The sequence below is a fragment of the Tyto alba genome, unplaced genomic scaffold (genome assembly GCF_018691265.1).
Source record: "Tyto alba isolate M040663 unplaced genomic scaffold, T.alba_DEE_v4.0 Super-Scaffold_44, whole genome shotgun sequence".
NCBI classification, from domain to species: Eukaryota; Metazoa; Chordata; class Aves; order Strigiformes; family Tytonidae; genus Tyto; species Tyto alba.
Window position 1 is genome coordinate 10059579 of NW_024881320.1, and position 21921 is coordinate 10081499.

The window sequence follows — 21921 nt, forward strand, 5'->3', positions numbered from 1 at the left end:
ATATTAAAACTGTTGTGGTTGTTTTTCCATAAACAGACCTTCCACGAACTAATTTTAGACGTTTATCATTTGATCACTGCAGGTAAGACAGCAAATCTACGCTATTATTAAATGATGCATCTCTATCAGGATGTTGACGAACTATTACTGAGGCCATGTTTTTCTGAGGCTGACTTGTGCCTGCTATGTTAGTAATGCATCAAGAAAACATTCAATAAGAACTGAAACGATATCTATACTTTCTATGGTTACTGTCTGCAGACATTGGAGCTGATGGCTGAAAGAATGCACAAGTGATAAAATAATTCAGAACAATTACAGTGTACATTCCAGTCTCTCAAATCTGTGTAATCGGGTCTTGAATATACTTTTCCCTGCTCAGAACATGCTTGGTCAGTCACTCATCTTTCTGAGGCAGTGATTAGGTAGATTGAAGGAACATTTATACTATTTTTTTTTGTTTAGAGTTTACTGCGTGAAGTGCTGGAGTGAGAGAGGGGTTAGTAGAGGTCAGTTAGAAATCCTTGTGTAAACTGAAGAAGTTAGTATGCACATCTATGAACACTTCTGCTTGGCTAAAAGCTGGCTGGATTATGGCAACATCCTAACGGAGGATGCTGAATGTGATTGCCAGTTACTCCCTATCCTGTTTCAGTGAGTGTTTCTGTTTGAACCATCTTTTGTGCTGGTGGGGCCCAGTATGGCAGTGGAAGCAGGCCGGGGGGGTATTACAGCATCCTTTGGCTCTATGGCTGTGAGTGCTGGCAGCTACACTTTACTCAACTGCAGCAGTTCTTTTAATGGATTTTGTTGTTAACCTAATTTATGTAGAATCAGGTAGAGGGTATTGGCAGCCACTCAATATTTTCAGTCATACAGGCCTTGCTTTAATGTGCAAGTAAATCAGCAAAATGTTACTTGCTTCTGTCATCATGATTTCCAGCTGATTTTGCTAAAAAGAACATATACTTTTTTCTAGTTTGTCTCTGCAGCCATTTGAATACCCAGTTTGCACACCAGATGGGACAGTCTTTGACATACTGTAAGTTACTGTCTATTCTTAGATTTATTTTTATGTTGCTGAACTGGTTACAGCTGTGTAATCATAATTTGGTATTAACAAGTTGGCAAAAATAATCATGCCCATCAATAGAGGTTTCTGATGGTGCTTGTCACTTACTACTTTATCCCTTCTATTTTCAGGAGCATTGTTCCTTGGATAAAGAAGTATGGAACCAATCCAATCACAGGAGAAGTAAGTAATGATGTCTTTGCTTTCCTTATGCTCAGTTTCCTATTTAATGTGTGGGGGAAAACCAAAAGTGCCTTAATGAAAGAAAAAGAAGTTGAATGGGAGTGCTGTTCTGAAGTATGTTATTTGTGAGATCAGCTTTGCTGAATTCAATGTAAAGATTTACTAGGGTTCTATTTTTAGCTAAAAAAATAATTAAAAAAAAGGTCTTCTGGATTTTTGAGACTTGATATCCCCTCACTGTCTAATGATCTGATGATGATCTTTGTAGAAGAAAACAATCAGCCTTTGACTGTGTGTGTGTAAGAAAGAGGAGAGGTTTTTTTTTTTTTTTTGCATTGGATTTTAAGTCATACGGCAGAAAAAACATGCAGTTCAATTACATAAATGCCCAGCGTATCTTTTCTTTCTTACAGGTGTGGCGTAATTAAAATCTGTATAGATAACTGCTTGTTACTGCTAGTGGCAACCAGAAAGCCTGACTACTCACTGACAGAAAAGATTCTCTACTGCTGCCTTGTATAAGCAGAATTCTAGTCTGTACAGGGCAAGGGGCTGGCAAGCTCACCTCTCCATCTGTGATTATCTTGCAGTCATGTTTCTTAACCAAAAGGATATTTGGCTTTATGCAAATTAAAGAGATTAATAAATGATATTATGAAAGGTAATCTTTAAATGCAAAATCTTTTGAGTTATCTTGACAATATATTTCAGAAACCTTCTGATCTTTCTCTATCATGATAGTTCACAGTAAGACTGGGATTTCGCACTATCATCAGTGCACTAGTGGTTTTTCTCCCCCTTTTTCTACATAAATGATAATTATGAAGGGATTACTTTCTGTACCAATGTGAAGTTGTAAAGCACCAGATACATATAAAGTACTGGAAATATTTCCTTGTTGGCATTAAAAGAGAGTACACTGTGATGGCATAGGAAAGTTTTAAACAGAAATTGTTGCTTGAGCTACTGAAACTTTTCCTTCAATAAGTGCAGTTACTTTCCTGAGCATTAGGTGGCAGCCATTGCACGAGATTGTTGGTGGGTTTACAGATGGCTGTGTGGTTTGAGATTACCTTTGAAACATCTTGTGTTTGATTAAAGATTTTCCCAACAGACAGATACGAGAAGCTATATACCGATTCAGCATTCCAAACTCTAAATGTGAACAGGTTGTCTGAGACTCAGTATCTTCAGTTATCGCAAACTGCAGGTGTGTTTGTGTGATGGAGAGATGATTGAAGGTCTTTCTTCACACATGAAGAGGCCAATGTATTGTTGAGAAGGAATGGAATTACAGCTATTTCATTTGTTTTTGCCAGCCTCTCAGCGCCTTGATGCTCTGTGCATTGGTTGGGAGTTTTGGGTTGTTGCCAAATCAAATTTTTTCACTCAGAGCAGCTCCATGACACCTGCTTTCATTTCAGACTGTGAACAGTGATGGGATTTAAAATTACTTTGGGTAAATGCTAAGCAAGAAGTGTAATCTGTTTAGTGGTCTTGTGTAATATAGAGAAAGGGAGATGTTGCACAATAGACTTGGTGAACCTCAAATGCTCAAATGAAGTCAGACACTGAGATCTCTTAGTTTACCCAAAGTTGTGCTTCTGTAATTGATCTGCAGTGCACTTCCAGCTCTTCTCAACACTCGTTCCCTTTTCCTCTGTATCACTCTGGGGAGCCCTTTTATTCAGTGGTGGATGTGTGCTGTACAGCTCTGTCCTCCACAGGATGGAGATGTTCCAGAGCACTTGGAAGAAAAAGGAGAATGCTTGATCTCCAGAACAGCACACAGCCCTGTGGAATCCAGCCCTATGGAGCTATAAGTTGATAAGTGGGGTTGAAGGAGGTGTCTTAATTTAGCCTTTGTTTCCCAGAGGGCCAGCTCTGGTTTTTGGAAGGGAGGGATGGTGTTGGGCAGGAACGGGATGAGGGTGCTGGGACAAGTCAGAGTAGGTGGTGAAGGAAGTCAGTGAGTTGAGCTTGTGCATATCAAGACTGTGCTGCCCTCTATTTAATGTCATTGTTTGTGCACTGCTTTTTATTTAGACAGCTTGCTCATTGTGGAAACCAGAAAATATTTTCTGTAATGAATTGGTGACTTACAGAAACTCAAGACTCCAGGTTTGTTTAAAAAGGAATTGAGCCAGGCTAGCTGCCATGCCATGTTTTGTACAGTGACTGATGAAGTTACTTTACATAGATTGACAATTTGTGATTGGTTATGAGGCTCTGGAGAATTTTTCCATTTTTTTTTTTCGTCCTGAAGTTAAAAATGATAATGAAATCCTTTGTGGCTTGTACTTCTGTTGATATGGTTTGCTGCAGGCCAAACGTTTTAGAGAAGTCAATAGGCTACTTGGAAATGACGTTGTTAATAGTGCACTCTTGGTACTCACTAATTCTGTCTAGCTGTCTTATTTCTGAAGTTGACCCCTCAGTGGAGAAATGGAGAGCCTTGCAACCATTAATATATTTATCTTCACAGTGCTCCCAGGGGGTAGAGCTGTGCTAGTCTTTTATTAATTGGATATTCATGAACTGATCTACAAGTGACTTCTCTGATTCTTCTGAACACAAAACTATTGGACGAGCATTCCTTTTTAAAGAAATTTTGCAATGCTAAGATTGTAGTTATTTTTTGATATGTTTAAAATATTTTAAATGGTTTAGCTTTCCTTCCCTATACTTCCTCATGGTTTATGGTTTATTTTTTCCTGCTTTTCCGAACATTCTTCTGAAGTACAGTATGGACACCAATATCCGGTTAGGAGAAACAAATCACTGTTGACTTTTGTCTAGAGTTTCACATGAGATATTCCAGAAAGTAACTTCAGATTTACTTTTTTTCCCCTTTGTGTAAGAATACCACAGGGGTAAAAAATACTTCTGTTACTACACCAATAATTTTGGAAGTAACAGTGCATCTTTTGCAGCTGAATACAGCCTGTCAGATGGCATTGGCTCACTTACATTTTTGTCAGGACACTGTCCTAGCTTATGTTTACACTAAAATTACGCAGAATAAAGAGGAAGGTCATAGTTAGCTCATTCCTTTTTACTGAGAACAGCACTTTGGCTTCTTGAGCTTGCAGATAGTTGTAAGCTTGCCAGAATGTTTCATGGAGCGGCAATATGACAGCCCTGACCAGCATGCCCACACAAGTCAGCCAGCTGGGCTCAGGAGTACCTGTTTCCAAGAAGTGAGATTGGTCAGAGCATGTCTCTTTTGTTGGAATCTCAAATATGAACAGATGATAGATCAGCGTGCCTTTTGACCAGAATTTCAAGGAAATTGTTCTTTGTTGCATGGGTATGTTACATGTGGGCTATTTTTCTCCTTTGCATTGTAATGTGTCTGATGTAAATACCTATTTTTCCATTCTGGTTCAGTGACATTCTAACTGTGTGTGGGCAGACCAGTTTATTGTGCTTGTACTTCATTCAGCCCCATTTAAGGCCCTGTAACTTTGGGTGAATATCTCTTCCCTGTTTCAGAAGTAGCTATAGACTTTGTCCCATGGTCCCATGTTTTCTGTGGGAATTTAGTTCTTTTGGACAGTTGAAAGTCAGTTCATCTCTGGTATTTGCTTCTAAGCCTTTGGTCCAAAGTAAATTTTGTGACTGTTTTAGGTGCATCTACTTTTAAACTCATGCAGAGGGCTCACCTATGTGAATTCTTCCTGCGCTGCTCAGAGCAAACTAAAATCCATGTGTTTGCTGATCCTGCATGACCCAGAGAGGCAATCCTCATGTTAAGGGCCACGTGCAGCTGTGTGGTTGTTGCATATATACGTCTTGAAGGACAAACAGGATTCGGTTCAGTTAATTTAGCTTGGGCTTAACGTATGCCTTAGAGTTAGGTTAAGAGATGTGAAGATGCTCTGTGGTGGATGTATGAGACTAGGAGTCACATTTCTGGTCTGAATGAGACAGAGCATAATTTGTGTTGTGCCCTGTCTCATGCAAGATTAGGATCCAGACCTACAGGCCAAAGAGATCTTCTTAAATGTCACAAGGTCTTAGCTTTGTACTAGGTTAAATAGGAACATTTTTATAAATTTTGTGGATTTTTTTTAGGGTTGGGGAAAGCCTTTTGCTTGGACTGCCTCAGAAGGTAACTGTAGAAAGGGGTCTGGGGCAGAGCCACAGACACGGAAAATGAAGACTAACTTTGGAGAAATAAGCCTGAAAATCTCTGACTTTTCCCCGTAGGACATCTGCCTTCTTAAAAGAGAGAGCTCTACCCAAAGTTTTGTTCTGCATACAAGATAAATATTTGCTATTGTTCTCCCACACTCTTAATCCTGTATTTACCAAATAAGAATGACTTGGGGTGAGATTATGACTAATATGATCAAATAATTGCAGCAGTACAGGTGCCTGCCTCATGCTGTAAGCCTGTCTGATCCATGCTTTGAAAGCACCCAGAGACTCACATCTTAAACCTGCAATGCCCTACAGCAGTGCCAGAGCCTGTAGCAGACACCTCCTCCCTCCAGCACTGCTCACGTAGGAATGTCAGCAGTGCCCTTTTTTTTTAATTATTTGTTTGAAATAAGGTTGGTAGAATGATGCTTGCCCAAATAATTACAGGCACTTTCAAAACCAATAAATTCTTACCCTCAAAAGAAAAAATAGCAACCGAGGCTGTTACTTCAAAACTTTGGAAAGTCATTCACAAATACATTCCTCAAATGTGTATTAGCTAATTCCTCACCCAAATGCTGGTGGCTGTTGTTACTTCATTTTATTGTGAAAGCATGGTTTCTTTTCAATTTGATCAACTAAATTTCAGTCAGTCTCATAGAAATCAGTTGCTGGTCTTGTGATGAGAGAAGTTTGCTGACGACCAGGTTAATGGAGGCGATATGGAGAAGATTACTTTTTTACAGCCCAGTTTATTAAACCCACTTTAAAAATGAGCAAACAACCTTATAGCACTTTTTTTTCTATGCACTGAAAAAGTTTTTGGCTGTCTAAGTAAGGGAAATCCTGTCTGAAAAGGATGCAGAAATTAGAGCAAAGGTGAAACTTCCTTAAACATGAGTGTTTTTACCATGTACATATTTTGAAAGCACAGATACAGAAATAGAAAGCCCTGATAATTGTTTCTTCACTCGAGAAGTGAACATGATGAGAAAGAAGGCTTAGGTATGTGTTTTTTATTTCTTTTGCAATATTCTGAATAAAGAAACTGCAGCATGTCAAGAGTGAGGGAAATATCAAGTACTGTAGGAACGGGTGTTAAAGTACAGGTTATGTTCCAGCCAAGGCTTTATAGTTCACTACAAATTGCTCTCCATATCTACCGAATAATCACGCAGGGCCCATGTGTTTCAAGAATGGATTCCTGTAAGTGGGTTGGATGAGCTTCATACATTACTGAGTCAGAGGAGTCAAGATCAAGACCACAGAAAAAACTCAGCTAACAGAGTGGAACGGGTTTCCAGCCTTAATGGAGGAGAGGACGAGTTCAAGTTTCATGTGACCCACATGGGCTAAATCAACAGTGACTATGGCTTTTACCTCGGTTCATATGGTCTGTGTGGTAATTTACTGCAGATTGATGCTTTAATTGTGTTATTCCAGGTGTGTTTCTAGATAATGAGCAGCAAATAATGGATGTCATCAGACAAGGATCTGTGGTTTGAAGGTGACCTCTTTCATGCCAGCATAGCAGTAGCTGCTGTTGGAATACATTGTCAGGAAAATGTAATAGCTGTAGATAATGTTCATTGTGATGCATTTTCAGAGTGCTTGTCTAGACCTTTCTGCAACATGGTGGTAATACTACCTTATGATTTTGATGGTCTTCCAAAGATGGCACACTGCAGCAGGAGTCAGGTTTTCCTTGTGACTTTTCATCTTTTCCTCTTGAAAAGTTTTCTTCACTCTTACTATTTCCAAAGAGATTATGCTTCCTCTGAGCATTTTCATTCTTTGTCTAGATACAAAATATTGAGAGGAAAATGCTGTGTAGTCCTCCACAGACAGGCTATCTCAACATCAGTTTTCTGTATCTAGATGGGACTATCTAATTAAGAGCAAAATAGTTTGACCAGTTGAGATATTTTTCATTATGCAGAGAAATTCAGGAGTGAGACATATCCCCCTTTCATTGTTTTTTTCCTCAACATCAGAGCACAGCAACTGAAATCAAAGTAGTCTGCTACATTTTCTCCTTGGTGCTTTGTAAATGAGTGATCATTTAGGTGCATCAGTCAGTACCTTCAGGTCTCATTTGGCTGTAGCATAACTAATGTATAAATGAGAATTTTATTTCTTCTCTAGAGAATGTTTTTCACATACATGTCAGAAGAAGCCAGCGTATCTTAAACTTTGAAATTCAAAATATATTTCTTAATTTGCCTGTTGCAACTCAGTCAAGTCTTCAGATATTGCATAGGTTTAAATGTCAATTGCCTCCCCTTTTTCCTTTTTGTTAAACTTGCCATAATTTTTCCTGTACCTTTGAAGTGAAGGAGGGGAGGTTTTTTCTTGTTTATTTGTAAGAAAAGTTTCGGTGGGGAGTGGGAATACAGTTTTGTTCTGGATGAGTAATAGCTTATTACAGAGCAGAGAACAAAGCTTACAGAAATAAAACCAAGGGAAGCTTTGTTGTTGAAAAATGATTCAGACAAATCTAGCTTAGTTGGTTTTCATGTGTTGCAGAAAGAAGGGTGAAATGATCAGGAACAGAAAACTGGAAGACTCTCAGAGGTCTTCAGGTCTCTTTCAGTCTGCTTTGCAAACTGCGTGCTCTGTCTTGAACCGGTGTTTGGTTTCTTCCTGATATGACTACTGAGAGGTTCTTCTGATGGTTTTTCATCTGATACCTTCTGTAAATTTTGGGTTTGACCAGTTTAGTCTCATTTGTATTTGTGCCAAAATTGAGCTTTTCTGTTAGTGTTTACAGCTGTGTATTTGGTATAGAGGAATTTAATGCTTTCTTGACATTTTCTTGTTGAGACTTGTATTTTCCTGCCAGATGTTCTTCTTGCCTTTAAGTTCTCTATACCCTAAATGGTCACAGTTGTCTTTGCATCTGTTTAATCTTACCTTCTTTGAACAGAGTTAATCTTAGTCGTATATAGTAAATGCTGGGTGAATGCCTGGTGCAGTGGTGAGAATATTTTATAATCTCTTCCTTAAATACTTTGATAATACATTGATCTATTACACATGATATTGTAAGACAGAGAACAGTTTCAGTGTATGTGTTGGTTGAGACGTGAATGGTACTTTCAGAATATGATAAACTGTTGCATTTTTCTCTTTATAGCTTGGGTCATTTCAGAAGCAGGTACTTATAAATAAGAGTTATCCCAGATAAGGAGTGGTTCTTTCTTTTCTCTTTTTGTTGTTGTTGCTTGCTTCCAGTTGGATGCTGCTGCCTGTATTTCTGTGGCCTGTAGCAGTTTTTCAGGCATGGGTGGTTACAGCCATCATCATTAAGCATCTCTCTCCAGGTGCATTTGTGTCTGGGGGTACCAGACAGGCTGCTGCTCAAATGCCTAGAATTTGCTTTGAACGAGATGAACTCTTCAGTATGCATCAACTGAACCGTGTCGTCTTACCTCATTTGCTTCAGAAATTACTAGCTTTTAGTCAACGGTCTAAATGAGTTAATATTTGACCAGTGATTATAAATTTCAAGGCCCCGGATAGAAACACATGAGGACATGATTCCTACCCAGAGGAATGAGCAGAAAGTTGTGTGTCATAACTAGAAATGGTCATAAAGCACAGGAGGGCCAAGGTGATGAAAGTCCTAGTGAGGCTGATGAACTGGAAGATGAATCCTTTTTTGTTGGGTTTTCTGAAACTTTCCCACTTTACGTTGTTACTGACGAACATGTGGATCGTTGGTTGTTTATCTTCTGAAGTTGTATTTGTGTGTTTTACAGTAGTGCACTCAGCACCACAAAGAGTTAGCCTTTTTTTGTCCTAAAAGGGGGATTTATTTTTCAATTCCCTGTATCTTTGGGAAACAGTGAGGGCGAATAAGGTGAGATTTGCCTAGACCTACTGTTCAAGTGCTTTATCAAAAGGAGACATTTAAAACCCTCCAGTGTTATGAGTCACCAGCCAAGCTGTTGTGTCTCCTTCATACCTTGCTGATGGGGATTGTGGTGGTGATGAGCAGTGTTTTATCCAGTAAGCCAGCTCTGGACACAGGCAGATAAATGTTTCTAGCATTATTCCTGATGCATTATTTCCCTTACAGCAAGGAAGTATTTACATCTAGGTTTTATAGACTGAACAGATGGTCCCTTTTTTTCCCTTTTCCGTGTTTTGATGGAAGTGTGCACATTGGATGGGGTTTTGTGATTGTGACACTTTGGAAAATCTAGCAGCTGTGAAACACTCTAGCCTTAAATGAGATGCAGTATGAGGTTTCCCACAGATCGTTCCTTGTCTGGTTTTCACTAAAATTGGAGACTAGCTTTCTGATGCTCTGCAAAGCTTTTTTTCCATGAACCATGTTGTGTTTGGCTGTGGGTCTCTGGAATGATGGATTTCTGACTGCATTAAGACTGCAGGTTTAATCTTGCACGTGAAACTACACCTCTTTTTCTCACAGTAATTTCTGTTAATGTGCTCTTTGATAGAGCAACATTATTGCTAGTTATCTGTGAACCACTTGTGTTATCTGGCATATCTTTATGATTCCCTGGACAAGGCTTTGGTGACCATATGGTGTCAGTTTAATTAAAATTTAAATATGGAAATACAGTGATCTGGAAGTGGGTAATGAAGGATCTTTTGTGTCCATTTCCATACCAGTTCAGTAGTAGATGAAAGCTGCAGTTAAACAGCAGCTTCATCCAAGAATGTGAATTGAGGGTATCTTTTTAGCATTTGGTAGACAGTTGTCCACATGATAAATATCTAGCATTTTTGCCATTAAACTGAACATAGAAACGATACCTTGAATCATGAGACTATTGTGGCCTCTTGGCTGCTGACCCCAAATTTTTCATGAAATACTGAACTACATGAAGATGGTTTATGTTGTTAAAGCAGTGCTGCTGTTTCCTAAGACATTGCCATAATGTGTAGACTTACTGAAGATTTCCAATGCCTTTTGTTATCATTAAATCCATTTACAAGATCTGGAATATCCATTATACATTAAGTTATTCCAATACTATTAATTGAATTAATATTCTTATATTTCTTGAAGGTTTTATAGCAGAGAAAATTATAAGAGGGCTTCTTAAGATGTGAAGTTGTATGCAAAGAGTAACAGATCTTGTCTTTACAGGAACCAAAGAATTTAATACAAAATTTATTTGTTGTTGTTAAGCTAAAATTGGTACTTGGTAGGCAACGTTGTTTTAATATTAGTATTTGGTTTGGCTTTCTCTTCTATTTGAGGTAACTCTGTGTTTGTTTTGGTGGGATGGGAACCTACCAAATGGCCACACCAGCACTGGATGATTTTGTCCTTGTGTTGTCAACCAGTTCAGATGTGACACATTAATTTTCCCCATCATAGCTTCACTGGATTATTGTGTGTTCCTGCTAGAGGCCATTCAGAAGAGTGTCTGATACCCAGGTGTTGAACATTTTAACACTAATGCAATTGCTGTTGATAGAGCAGAAAAGTACGTATTTACCAAGTACAACTTTTGCTGCATGTCACCAACTCTACTCATGTGGGGAGAGAATCAAATGAGCCCATTTTGATTGCTTTTCAGGCTGGTGCATATCCAAGAGGGTCAGAGCCTCATTAACAAGAAGAATGTGCAGCCACAGACCAAAGAGATTCAGAGAGTGTAACTAATTGATGCACAGGGATTGTAGGTCATATCTTCATGAGACACACAGCGATGACAGAATGATTTAATTTGAAACAATCGGCACACTTCATCCACGAGCTGCCACAGTGCCCCACTAACCTATGCGTCGTAATAACCTCTGCTTTGGGTATCAATAAAGGATGCTGCCCTTTGGGATCCTGTAGAAGTGAGTGCTGTCAGCTCACAGATGAGACCGTGCGGGGCGATGGGGTTTCTTGCTGCTGCAAGAAAGTAGGTCATGGCCAAAAGTAGCCTTTGCTGCCTTTGTGGAAGTGTGCCTGCAAGAGAGGAGTCAGCTGAGAAAAGAGCTTGCACAGTTTTTGCATTTGTTTTTTTAGCCCTTCCTTGCTGTGGAGCAGCTGGCACTACATGCCGTGAAATGCGTCTGCTTTCCAGTATTCTTGCATAAAATATTTTTAGAAGTGAATATGCAGCTCTTATTTCTGCTTAGGGGAAGTGGCAGATGCTTGTGGCCTTTTGTTTTTGTTAAGAATTTAGAATTTTAATTAGATCAAGTGTTTTTAATAGACATTGCTTTTTCTTTGCTTTCTTTGCTGGAGATTGGCTGAAACTGGGTAGTAGGTGTCTGTCGGGGAAATTCAGGTTGGAAATAGTTTTGAACTTGAGCTGTGTATGCAATATTTGAGTTCTCTTATGTGTTATAAATAATAAGAAATATATGAAAATAAGTACTTTAACTCATTTTAGGACTCATTCACTCCTGCTGTCTCTTCCCGTGAAGACTGGAGCCTGTTTTGTGGCATAATGGTCATTTCCATGGCAACAAACTGTGATGGTGCTTGGAAAGCTTTGACTTTTGATGGAGAATAAATAAAAGCAGATTCACCCACATGCAAGATAACCCTGTTTTCATGTGAAATTAAGAACCTGGGAGGGAAAGAAAAATGATACAGGCTTCCTATATCATGCTCTTTCAGTTTCCTGTGTAATGTGTAGGTCTTTTTCAAAACTGGACCTACTGGAAGTCCTGGCATGTGGGCTGGACTCCCTACTCTGCGGCTGCTCCTTGTGCAGTTGCCTGTTCCTGTAGCCTAGTCTTGGGCACTGAGCTGCTTTTGTAGGCCACGGCAATCATTTGTAGCAGACCGTCGCCTGGTTTTACTGTTCTGGTGCTCCAAAGATTTCCTTTGACACAACACTAAATACCCCTCTTGTTTTGCCGTGCATTAAGACATGTCAATCAACTTCTCAAAATATTTTGAGGTGTTGACCTGATTATATTTCCCCCGTGTATTTTCTCATATACAACTCTTGGTCCATTTCCATCCCTTTTCGTAAATACAGTGCACAAAAAACATCCTTTATCAGTAGTGGGAAGTTCCCTTGTGATATGGCGTGGGAGTGCTTGGGTGCAATGCTGTTGCCAGCTGAGCCAAAGCACAGAGCTGCTCCAAAGGGTATGAGCTGACATGCCAAGGTCACCTCTTCAACATGAGCTTGATAGAAAGCCAGTCTGTGACAATAAAAGTTTATAATGTTCATACAGCACTTCAGGATAGAGTTCTCATCCTGGAAGAAGACTCTAGGCAGTGCGTGTATTTCAACTCCTATATGAAAATCACTATTTTTTTTTTTATTGTTGATATATAAGACTGTATAAGTGTTGGACCCAACGGGGAGCAGATGTCAGCATGAGCAGCTGATGCACCATGAGTAACTGATGCTGAAAACTAACCTTTTTCCATATTATGGAAAGATGTGATCTGAAATACCATACTATTTCACTGGATGCAGTGTAAGAGTCCAAGGACTTGGCAGCACCTGTAACGGTATATCATAGGTTGACAGATGAAGCAATGTACTGCAGCTTTTCCTACATTTAAAGTCTATACAGCAGTTTAGGCTGTCTTTTCCACTAAATTTCTGTCAATGTATAAATCTGAATCTTTAGTCATGCTAAACTGTTTCTTAGGGAACTGTTTCCATTTTTGTTTAAAGATGATCTGCTCATGGAAGATAATTTAAAGGCCTTCCTTCAAATTGTCAATGTTTCCAGTGGTTGTATTTATAAAGAAGCTTTTTCTGCAACATAATTTTTGGGCTATTGCACAACATGTGCACAGATGGATACTGCTTTGTGTTAATAAGTTGTTTAGGTTGAACAGATCTGTCCAGCATCATATGTTCATTTTGGCAACTCTGCTGTTCCCCTACTAATTCTTTGACAATTTCGTTCTTCTAAGAAGATAAATAAATGAATAAAGCTCTGCATTCACTTAGTCATTTTAGAAGCTGCTGTTGCCTTTGCTGTCTTTCTTTGTACCCCAGAGGTGTGCAGATGTCAGGTTTGGGGTGGGGGGGTGGGGTGAGAATCCACTTAAGGAAAAACAGCAGCTCTGGTCTTCCATTGCCTACATATAATATATATAATCTAACTGTTAACCTAACTACATATAACCTAACCTGGCCTCTTTTTTCCCTTCTCATCTTATTCCTACTAGTCCTCATTGCTCTTCTTGCTAATAAATTAGAGAGATGGTTACCTTGCTGGCAGCAAATGAGCCTGCCAATTGGCTGAAAAGAATATGAGAAGTGCCTTCCTATAAATGAATGAGTTCAGCTGTCATAACATGTACTCTCTGAACCAAGAATATGAATTTTGATTAGGCAGAAAAAGCCCACTGACTTAGTTTCACATGATTTCGTTATTGCTCTTTGCCATAATGTTTGAACTAGCAGCATCATCGCCATGGCTGGCAGATCTCCACTTGTAGCTGTTTATAAAGAGCTGTCTGGGTTATAAAAACCTCCCTAATCTGTTCAGGTGTATGTTTTAAGGCAAGAACTGATTGTTTCTTTTAAAAGGCCAGAGCTCTGTGTGCTTTTAACAATCAATTTGGCAGTAAAACTGTCTCTGGCAGCTGATACAATCAAAGGGTTTGTCTTTTTAATGTATCTGAGATCCTGACTCAGCCTTGCAGCTTGATGGGCTGGACTTTGTCTCCAGCTGGGTGCCCCAGTTGAGCACTACCTGACTGTCCCGGCGGGCTGTGCTGGTGGGGTGACCCCAGTCATGGTATGCTCTGTCATGCCAGCTGGGTGCCCAAATCATATACTGACCCTATGAAATGACTGGCATACGTGGGCCTGCCCTGTCACGTTACCGAAGGCTCAATGTTACTTTGGGCATGCTTGCAGCTTTCATATCTTAGGGAAGGCTGTGGGGAGGGAGCGGGCTGATCGTCCAGAAGTGTTTACCAGCCCAACAGCTCTTTCCTCCCCATGTCAGAAAGCCCCTCTGGAGAGAGGACAGAAGAAAAATGCCGTAAATGTTCTTCTGATGAAGTGTGGAAGAGCAGGAGCTAGCTTAGTTTGTGGTGTCCTCTCTGGAGTCAGAGAATGTTACCCCAGCCTTGGCTGCTGTCTCGGTTCCCTCTTCCCTGGAATTGCTACCTGAGGATTGAAAGGCCACAGATCCCTCCTGGGACTCCCTTCATGACCCCAAGCATCTCTCCAGAGAATTTGTGCCTCCATTTGTCTTCATTATTGCTAGTTATCATGTGGATTCTGCTACACATTTCTTCAAGTAAAAGAAAAATTACGGTTATTTCAGAGAAGGTAGTGAGCTTGATTGCCAGAATGGTTCGCTGGCTTTATGACTTTCATCAGAGGTCCCTTCTGAATTGTCACTTTTGATCAGCAGCGGTGATCTTTGTCTCTTAGCTTTTCATGCAAACTCCCCTTTAAGTTTGTGCTAAGAAAGTTGTGCAACTTCTCAATCTTATTCACTCTGGTTAGCACTGTACTGTGTCAAACTATAACGCTGTAAATAAACAAATCCCAGTTCTCAGGCTCAGCGAGCCTTGTTTTTGTGGGCTGTCTGTGACTTAAATTCCCAGGGTTCTGATGATTCAGACAACTTGAAATATATATTAATAAATTATGTACTATTAAAATCCTAACACTGATGTTACAGTTTCCTTTTATTTCCACAGTTACATTCTGTTGTGATTAATTTTTTTAATACTTCATTTTCTTTAGAAACTAGATGCCAAATCACTTATAAAGCTGAATTTTGCTAAGAACAGTGAAGGTAAGTACAGTAATTTTCTGTGGGTTTTGTTGTTTTTTTTTTTCCCTTTATAAGTGCTCTAATAAATCCTGGTTTGTCTTACTCATGGTAAAGTTATGGAGTTTGTGTCATCTATAATGGTTCTTATTTTTTGAGTAGAATAGCTACTTCTTGTGAGTGACGTGTTTACCTTTAAAGATCCATTTCTGTTTTTCTTTATACTGGGGAACTGTAAAATATTAATCAATTTTACTTCACTATAGCTGCTACTGCAGTAAGGTACTGTTTACTTTAAGGAAAAATTTCAGAAAAGGCTAAATTTCTATAATATGTTATCTTTTTTCTAACTTGCCTATGGCAACATTTGCTGTTTACTTGGTTTGAGCAATTTTTTGTTTATAAAATGAATTAGACTTAAATGAACACGTGAGGTTTTGTGAATAGCAGTACACAGGATAGCAGCCTCTAGTTTTATTTCTGTGGGGTTAAGGATATAAAATCTGCTATCTAAGAGAGGATGATAGGAATAAAAGAGAAGAGTGGAGATAAATTCATCTTTTACAAGACAGATAATGATTTATTTGAAACAAGAGTGTCAAGGATTGAGTGGGAATAAAATTCTGGAGTGTCTGTCTCCTTATCTTACCAAAGTCTACGGACTACAAGGTCTTTTCCCTAGCTGATGGATTTACTCTGCGTTTTGTGTTCCATCTGTCTCAAGAGCAAGGTGTTAAAGAATGATCGATGGTCACTGGGGCCACGGCTTTTGAAAGATACTGTGATATTGTGCTTTCCTTGAAGAAGTCCAGTTCGTAATGCTGGGGTGGAATGATGGCAGCCACACAGTCTCAGAAGCTTTTTCAGAAGGTGCATGCTGTGTCATGAAGTGATCAAGGCAAAATGCAACAAAAGCAGAAGAGTAAAATGTTGCATTTCTGTCTATCTGCAAACTTTTATTTAAATCTTAACATGTAGAATCGTTGCTACATATGTAGGATCTTCTCTGTTCACAACCATATGATAAAAAAGGTTTTCAGATATTGCAGTTTCTTCCATTTAATGATCCCCGCCTTAGCTGAGTACCTTCTATCCAGATCAACAAGTGTGTGCCCTCAGCAGCTCTACTTCTGCTAGAACTGAAAACGTGGTAATTTTCTCTTTTTTATGCAGCTGGAGTGAGGTCTCACCTTTTACCAGCACGTTTCTGTATCCATCAGTTGGGCCATCCCCTGATTCCACTTCCAAAACTCCCTTTATAAACTTCCTCTTGAATTTCAGTCCCTAGTGGCAATGGCTTTCCTTCAGCTCTGGTGGCATTAACAGAAGCAATCCTCAGCTTTTACTTGCATCTGGGTGCTGGAGGTCAGAGTGCCTCCTCTGGCTGATCAGTTAATGGTAAATACTCTGTAGGTATTGCCTCTCCTGTCTTTGCAGGTGCTGTGAGCAGTCTCTGTTCTGGTCTCCCTGCTGGTTTTGATTTTCAGATGGCAATTAGGAAAAAAGAACCAAATAGGCCCAAACTATTTAAAAAACCTCACACAAACCTCCAGGTCTAGCAAACTGATCAGGTGTTAATAAGCTGCTTCTAATTGCTTTCTTCTGAGATCACCCAGACATTTTTCTTTTTCCTCATACATTGCCTTCCATCAGTTTGCTTGTTGTTGACATGCTTAATATTTATGCTGACCCTCTTGGGAAAATTCACAGCTTGATTAGAGCAGAAGCTAGGTTCCTTACTGCATAACGTGTTCAGATTTAATGGCATTCTGCTTGCCACATTTGAATACAAAATGCTCTCCTCTCCTAAGAGCACAATGGCTGCTGTGAACTTTTTTGTGGTATATAAGCTAAACTTTTATTCCTGGGAACAACAATGAAAACAGAGCACTGGGCATGTTACACAGTACAGGCTTATGCTATCAATAGAGCTTTGATTATAACAATAACAATTATATTGTGGTACTTCATAGATATCAAGCAGGCTGGACAAATTTCTGTGTTGGGGGATTGAAGACAGCAGATTTCAAAACTGCATTTTCATTCCCTGCTTTATAATTCTCTTAAGTGTTCCTTTTTCTATTTGACACTGAAGACCCAAAGCATAGTTAAAACACCATTAAATACACACTGAAGTTACACTTTATATTAAAAATTAATGTAAATATCCTTCACAGAGATAACAGACGTTAGCCTTTTCAAAGCAGTTGCAGGGACTTCATGTAAAATATAAACTTCTTCCCCTCCATCAGGTAAATACCACTGTCCAGTGCTGTTTACTGTGTTCACCAATAACTCCCATATTGTGGCCATCAAGACAACTGGAAATGTGTTCGCCTATGAGGTAGGTTCTATGTTGCATTTTATTATTAGTATTTTATACTTGATGCATTTCATTCAAGATCACAAAGTGCTTTAGAAAGACAGGCAAGTTTTATTCTTGTTTTAAAGCCAGGGAAAGGAGTTGAACTGACTTCACAAATTGTCCAACTTTTTACTTAAAAATATGAACAACCCTAGAATATGATTTAAAAGATTTCTTTTTAAAACCTTTTCCTAAGTTAATCTATATGCACTGAATATTGTAGACCAAAATAAGTGCTTTTATATGCTCCTCGGTTGAATTAATAGACAAATTTTGTGTTGTCTTCTTTCTGATACAGAATCATCACCAAAACACAAATTGCCTCATTGCTATTTGTATTAATGAATGAAAAAGAGTATTTTAACTGGTGCTGGTGAAAGAGCAGAGAGAATGCCTTAATGGACACGTGAACTGCATTTTTATTTGTGTTTTGTGAACATTTTTGTGAACCCAGGTGGAATTTTAGTTGTGACTTGTTTGCATTATCCTTACTGTAAAGGCAAGGTTTATTTATGTTCAGTGGCAAATAAATCCTTCAATTAATGGATCTATATCCAGCATTGTAAAAAGTCTGAAGACTGAAACATTTTCTTTTTGAAATCTGTTGATGGGTAATTCCAGTAGGACTTTCAGATACTGAGAGAGAAACAAGCTGAAACCATTGCAATCAAGGAAAAGGCTGGATTCATCACATTTTTGAAAACTTGCTCTGTTGTAGTTGAACTGTCTTCATTCCAGCTGTGAGAGCAGTCAAGATTAGGTTAAAATAGAAAGTATTTTCTGTTCCTTCTGGAAGCATGATGCTTTTATTGCTGTGGTTAAAAGGCAAGAATGAGTTGTAAGAGTAGTCTTTGTTAAATGCTTGTCAATCCTGTAAAACTATTGATCAGTTTGCTACAAATTCTGATACTAGGCTTCCTAAACAAGCTGTGCCAAGAGGGTCTGTTTCTTTTGTGGTGTACTACTTGAAACGTTAGCATTTATTGGTTTGTTACAAACATAGAATTAATTGGAAGACTTCTGGTGGTATTAGAAAAATATTACTGCTTTCATATAAGGAGAATCTTGGATGCTTGGGTGAATAAGACAGATTCAGATTTTTTGCAGGTAGACCTCCATAGTCGTCTCTCTGTATGATGTATTTGTTTGTAATGACAAAGCATTTATTCCACATTGATTGTCACTGTGAAATAAGATGCTGCTGGTTTTCTGAGCATCATTTAATTTTCTGAGGTGAACAGAATTGTTGCTGCAGGCTGGGTGCAGCAGCCAGAGTAAACAGTGTGAGGGGCTAATACAACCCTGCTGTTGTACGAGCTGGCCTAGGACACACATGTCTCCCCGAGGGGCACTGACAGCAGTGAGATACGGACCCCTTGTTAAAGCTGCCTATCTTATACCATCTGTAAAATACTTAACTTAGAAAACTGCAAGCAAGATTTTTTTTTGGGGGGGGAAGTACTTTTATGATTAATTTGGTTAAAATGATATGCCTAACTATGAAATGGAGACTGCAAGGGTGTTTTTTTTAAGAAAAAACCACAAACCACACAAAACTGTTGAGTCACAATGAAAATATTGCAGCTGCCAGTTGAGAATGAAGGGTAAAATTGTTTTCTTAATAATTTGTGCTTTAAAGTTTTATTGGTATCACACTTTTACTTGTAATACTTACACATTAAAATCCAGTTTTTAATATCTGTGTCTTTTTGCCTGGTTGTTAGGCCGTTGAGCAGCTGAACATAAAACCAAAGAGCTACAGGGATCTCTTGACAGACGAGCCCTTCACTCGGCAAGACATTGTGACACTACAGGTAAACTTTTCTCTCTGTTACATGTATTACTATACAGCTCTTTTGCAGAGTATGAAATGTTGCTGTGTACACTGTTATAGCAGGAATATAGAACATTGAACAGAGAAACACTATCTCTGCATGTGTCTCAGAGATGAGTAGAAGGGGAACTGCAGTATTTTCTTTGTTATGCAGATGAGCCACAAAGATGCCATATAACTTAGAGCTTGGCATATCTCTAGAGTGATACTTGTGTACTTTGTAGATAAGCAGATTGTTCAACTTTGTAAATTGAAGGAGAAAAAAAAAGGTCCCCAGAAAAAGTCAAGGATGCCATGTGAAAATGTAAATTTTGACAAATTTGCAGTTGCTCACTATTTCACTGTATCTGACTGAATAGAAGGTCTTGCTCATAATTGTAAGATAGATATGAAACTACACATAAGATTTTGGGGCTTTTTTTCTATTAATCTTACCTGAAAAATTGCTGTGACAGCTCCAATTTATTGTGAGACTTAACAGAAGTGCATTGGGAAAAGACCGGGTAGAGGGAAGGTAAAGATATGTCCAGAATCATCTTCAGCTCTACACAGACAACAGTACATGGTCTATGTTATCAAAAGAAACATTTTAGAATGTAGCGTATATAAACTTTTAAGAAGTAGATATGTTACATTATGTCTGAAGTTGGTTCTCCATATTACTGTTTTGAAGATACCTAAAAGAGTCAAAGCTTCAGAAAAGCATTTTTTTATAGAATTTTTCCCTAAATGTAGAATAAACCAGAGGATTTTCTGTAAATGCTTGCTTAGAATGGTTTTGTTCTGAATAGATACCGTGTTGGTTTTTTACTGGTTTTAGCAGAATTAAAATGTAAATTAAAACAACATTGTAAATTTCAGAGTGTAAAAGTTAGCTATTTATAGATGAAGTTTAGTATCAAGAGATCTAAAACTTTTGTTTAAAAGTAGGTATTTTTAAGCTTTCATTATTTCAAAACAGGGGAAGAAAGATTTAAGGATCAGTATTATTGGAATCATGAGTTAGTATGCATCTCATGAACAGTTAATTGCCACTAACCAAAACTAATACAGTCTAATTTGAATAGAAAAATATTTTTCATTTATGTCTAAATTTAAATGAAATGTTGTACCCCTTCTTTCCTATTCTGCAGTGCTGAACAGCATGTTTATAAATATTTTTTTCTCTATTCCTTTGGGCTTGTAGCTGTTCAAGCTAATACAACAAAGTACAATGTTTTTAATCCAATGGAAGCAAAAAATATAGCTTTTTCAGATTGAAAGCTCCCAACAGAATGTTATTTGAATGTAACTGCATGGCTGCTAATGGATTTGGAACAGTAAAAAAAGACATGAGTGACTGAAAACGTTTCTGTGCATCAGTATGGAAAACCAGATTATTTTGAACAAATAATTGAAATGTGCAGTCATTTAAAAATATTTTGGTATGTTTTAATTGAATGTATATATAAAGAGTATGTTCCTGTTACACACGTAGCTTTGCTTTGTCATAAAAGCAAACTGATGCTGTAGTCCCCTAAATCTCAAAAGGCAATAGCTAGCAATTTAGATGTTCCCTGTGTGGATTTTTATCAATATTTTTCATCTTCGTTCTGTTCATTTTGGGTTTCTGTCTTGCTTGGAGAAATATGTCCGTTAACAGAAACTAAATTCACTGGTACCATCATCCTGCAAGCAACATGGAGGTTACAGCCATACATTGCCTGTACCTCTCCCATGGCTGTTTAGGATGACGTTTGTAATGCATGAGTAGATTTGTTCCTCTTAACTAAAGAACTCAATATGAATTGATGTTAACTAATGTGGTGTACAGTCTTGTGGTATACTCTTCCCAATTAGAAATAGCAAAGATACCCCCATCTTGGGTTTAGACTGGAAGAGATTTTGACCATCTGAATCCTGTTAACCAGCTAAGGTTTGACCCTTCACCCATTAAGTTTTTAAACATTTTTTTTTTTAAATTATTTTCAACAAACAGGCTAAAATGGCTTCAGGGCATTGAATGAGAAGTAAGAGCCATTTAATGAACTGCATAACACCCACTGCAAACTTGCAAGTATACCTTGATTTCTTCTATTCAAATGCTGCCCTACCCAGACTTGCTTTGTTGAGGCCAGAATGCAAACTGAAGTGATATGACTAGCCTGGATATTAAAATTGCTTATGTATATGTGGCATAGGAATCTGTTGTTATTTTCTCATCATATTTACTTCATGTAAATTGTTGAAAGACAGGCCAATGTCTCCTCTACAAGCCTTCTTGTTGACAGCTCTTCAGGGCAGCATGGTGGCTTCACACTGCCAAGCTCTACCACCTGTGGATTTGTTTCTTAGCCAGAGTTCATGACTGCAATCTGTTGTGTTTCAATTTGTGGCTCTAGAGCTCTATCCCAAATCCCACTTCTCTTAAAGACCTTTCAATTCCATATTGAAATTTATCACACTGTAGTTTTCCTATTCCCCCATGTAAATTGTGTACTGTGGTATCTGAGAAAGCTAGAATTGAAAGTGAGTTGGTAACACTGCTTTTTGGCAAAAAGGTAGATACAAAGTAAGTTGCTATAAAAAACATCCTTTGCTTTGCAAATAGCAGCTGAATAGGACTGTTTGTAATAGCTTTGTTTATCAATG

At 38.4% G+C, this 21921-nt stretch overlaps 1 protein-coding gene across 1 annotated transcript in view; it reads left to right on the forward strand.

The window, feature by feature from the left end:
• PPIL2 (peptidylprolyl isomerase like 2) overlaps window positions 1–21921 on the forward strand; it is a 73989-nt gene that overhangs the window by 741 nt on the left and 51327 nt on the right. Inside the window, exons 3-8 of the mRNA XM_042805235.1 lie at window positions 37–82; window positions 980–1042; window positions 1204–1255; window positions 15064–15115; window positions 17344–17435; window positions 19181–19270. Of these exons, the coding sequence (XP_042661169.1) occupies window positions 37–82; window positions 980–1042; window positions 1204–1255; window positions 15064–15115; window positions 17344–17435; window positions 19181–19270 (395 nt within the window). The remainder of the gene's footprint in view (window positions 1–36; window positions 83–979; window positions 1043–1203; window positions 1256–15063; window positions 15116–17343; window positions 17436–19180; window positions 19271–21921) is intronic.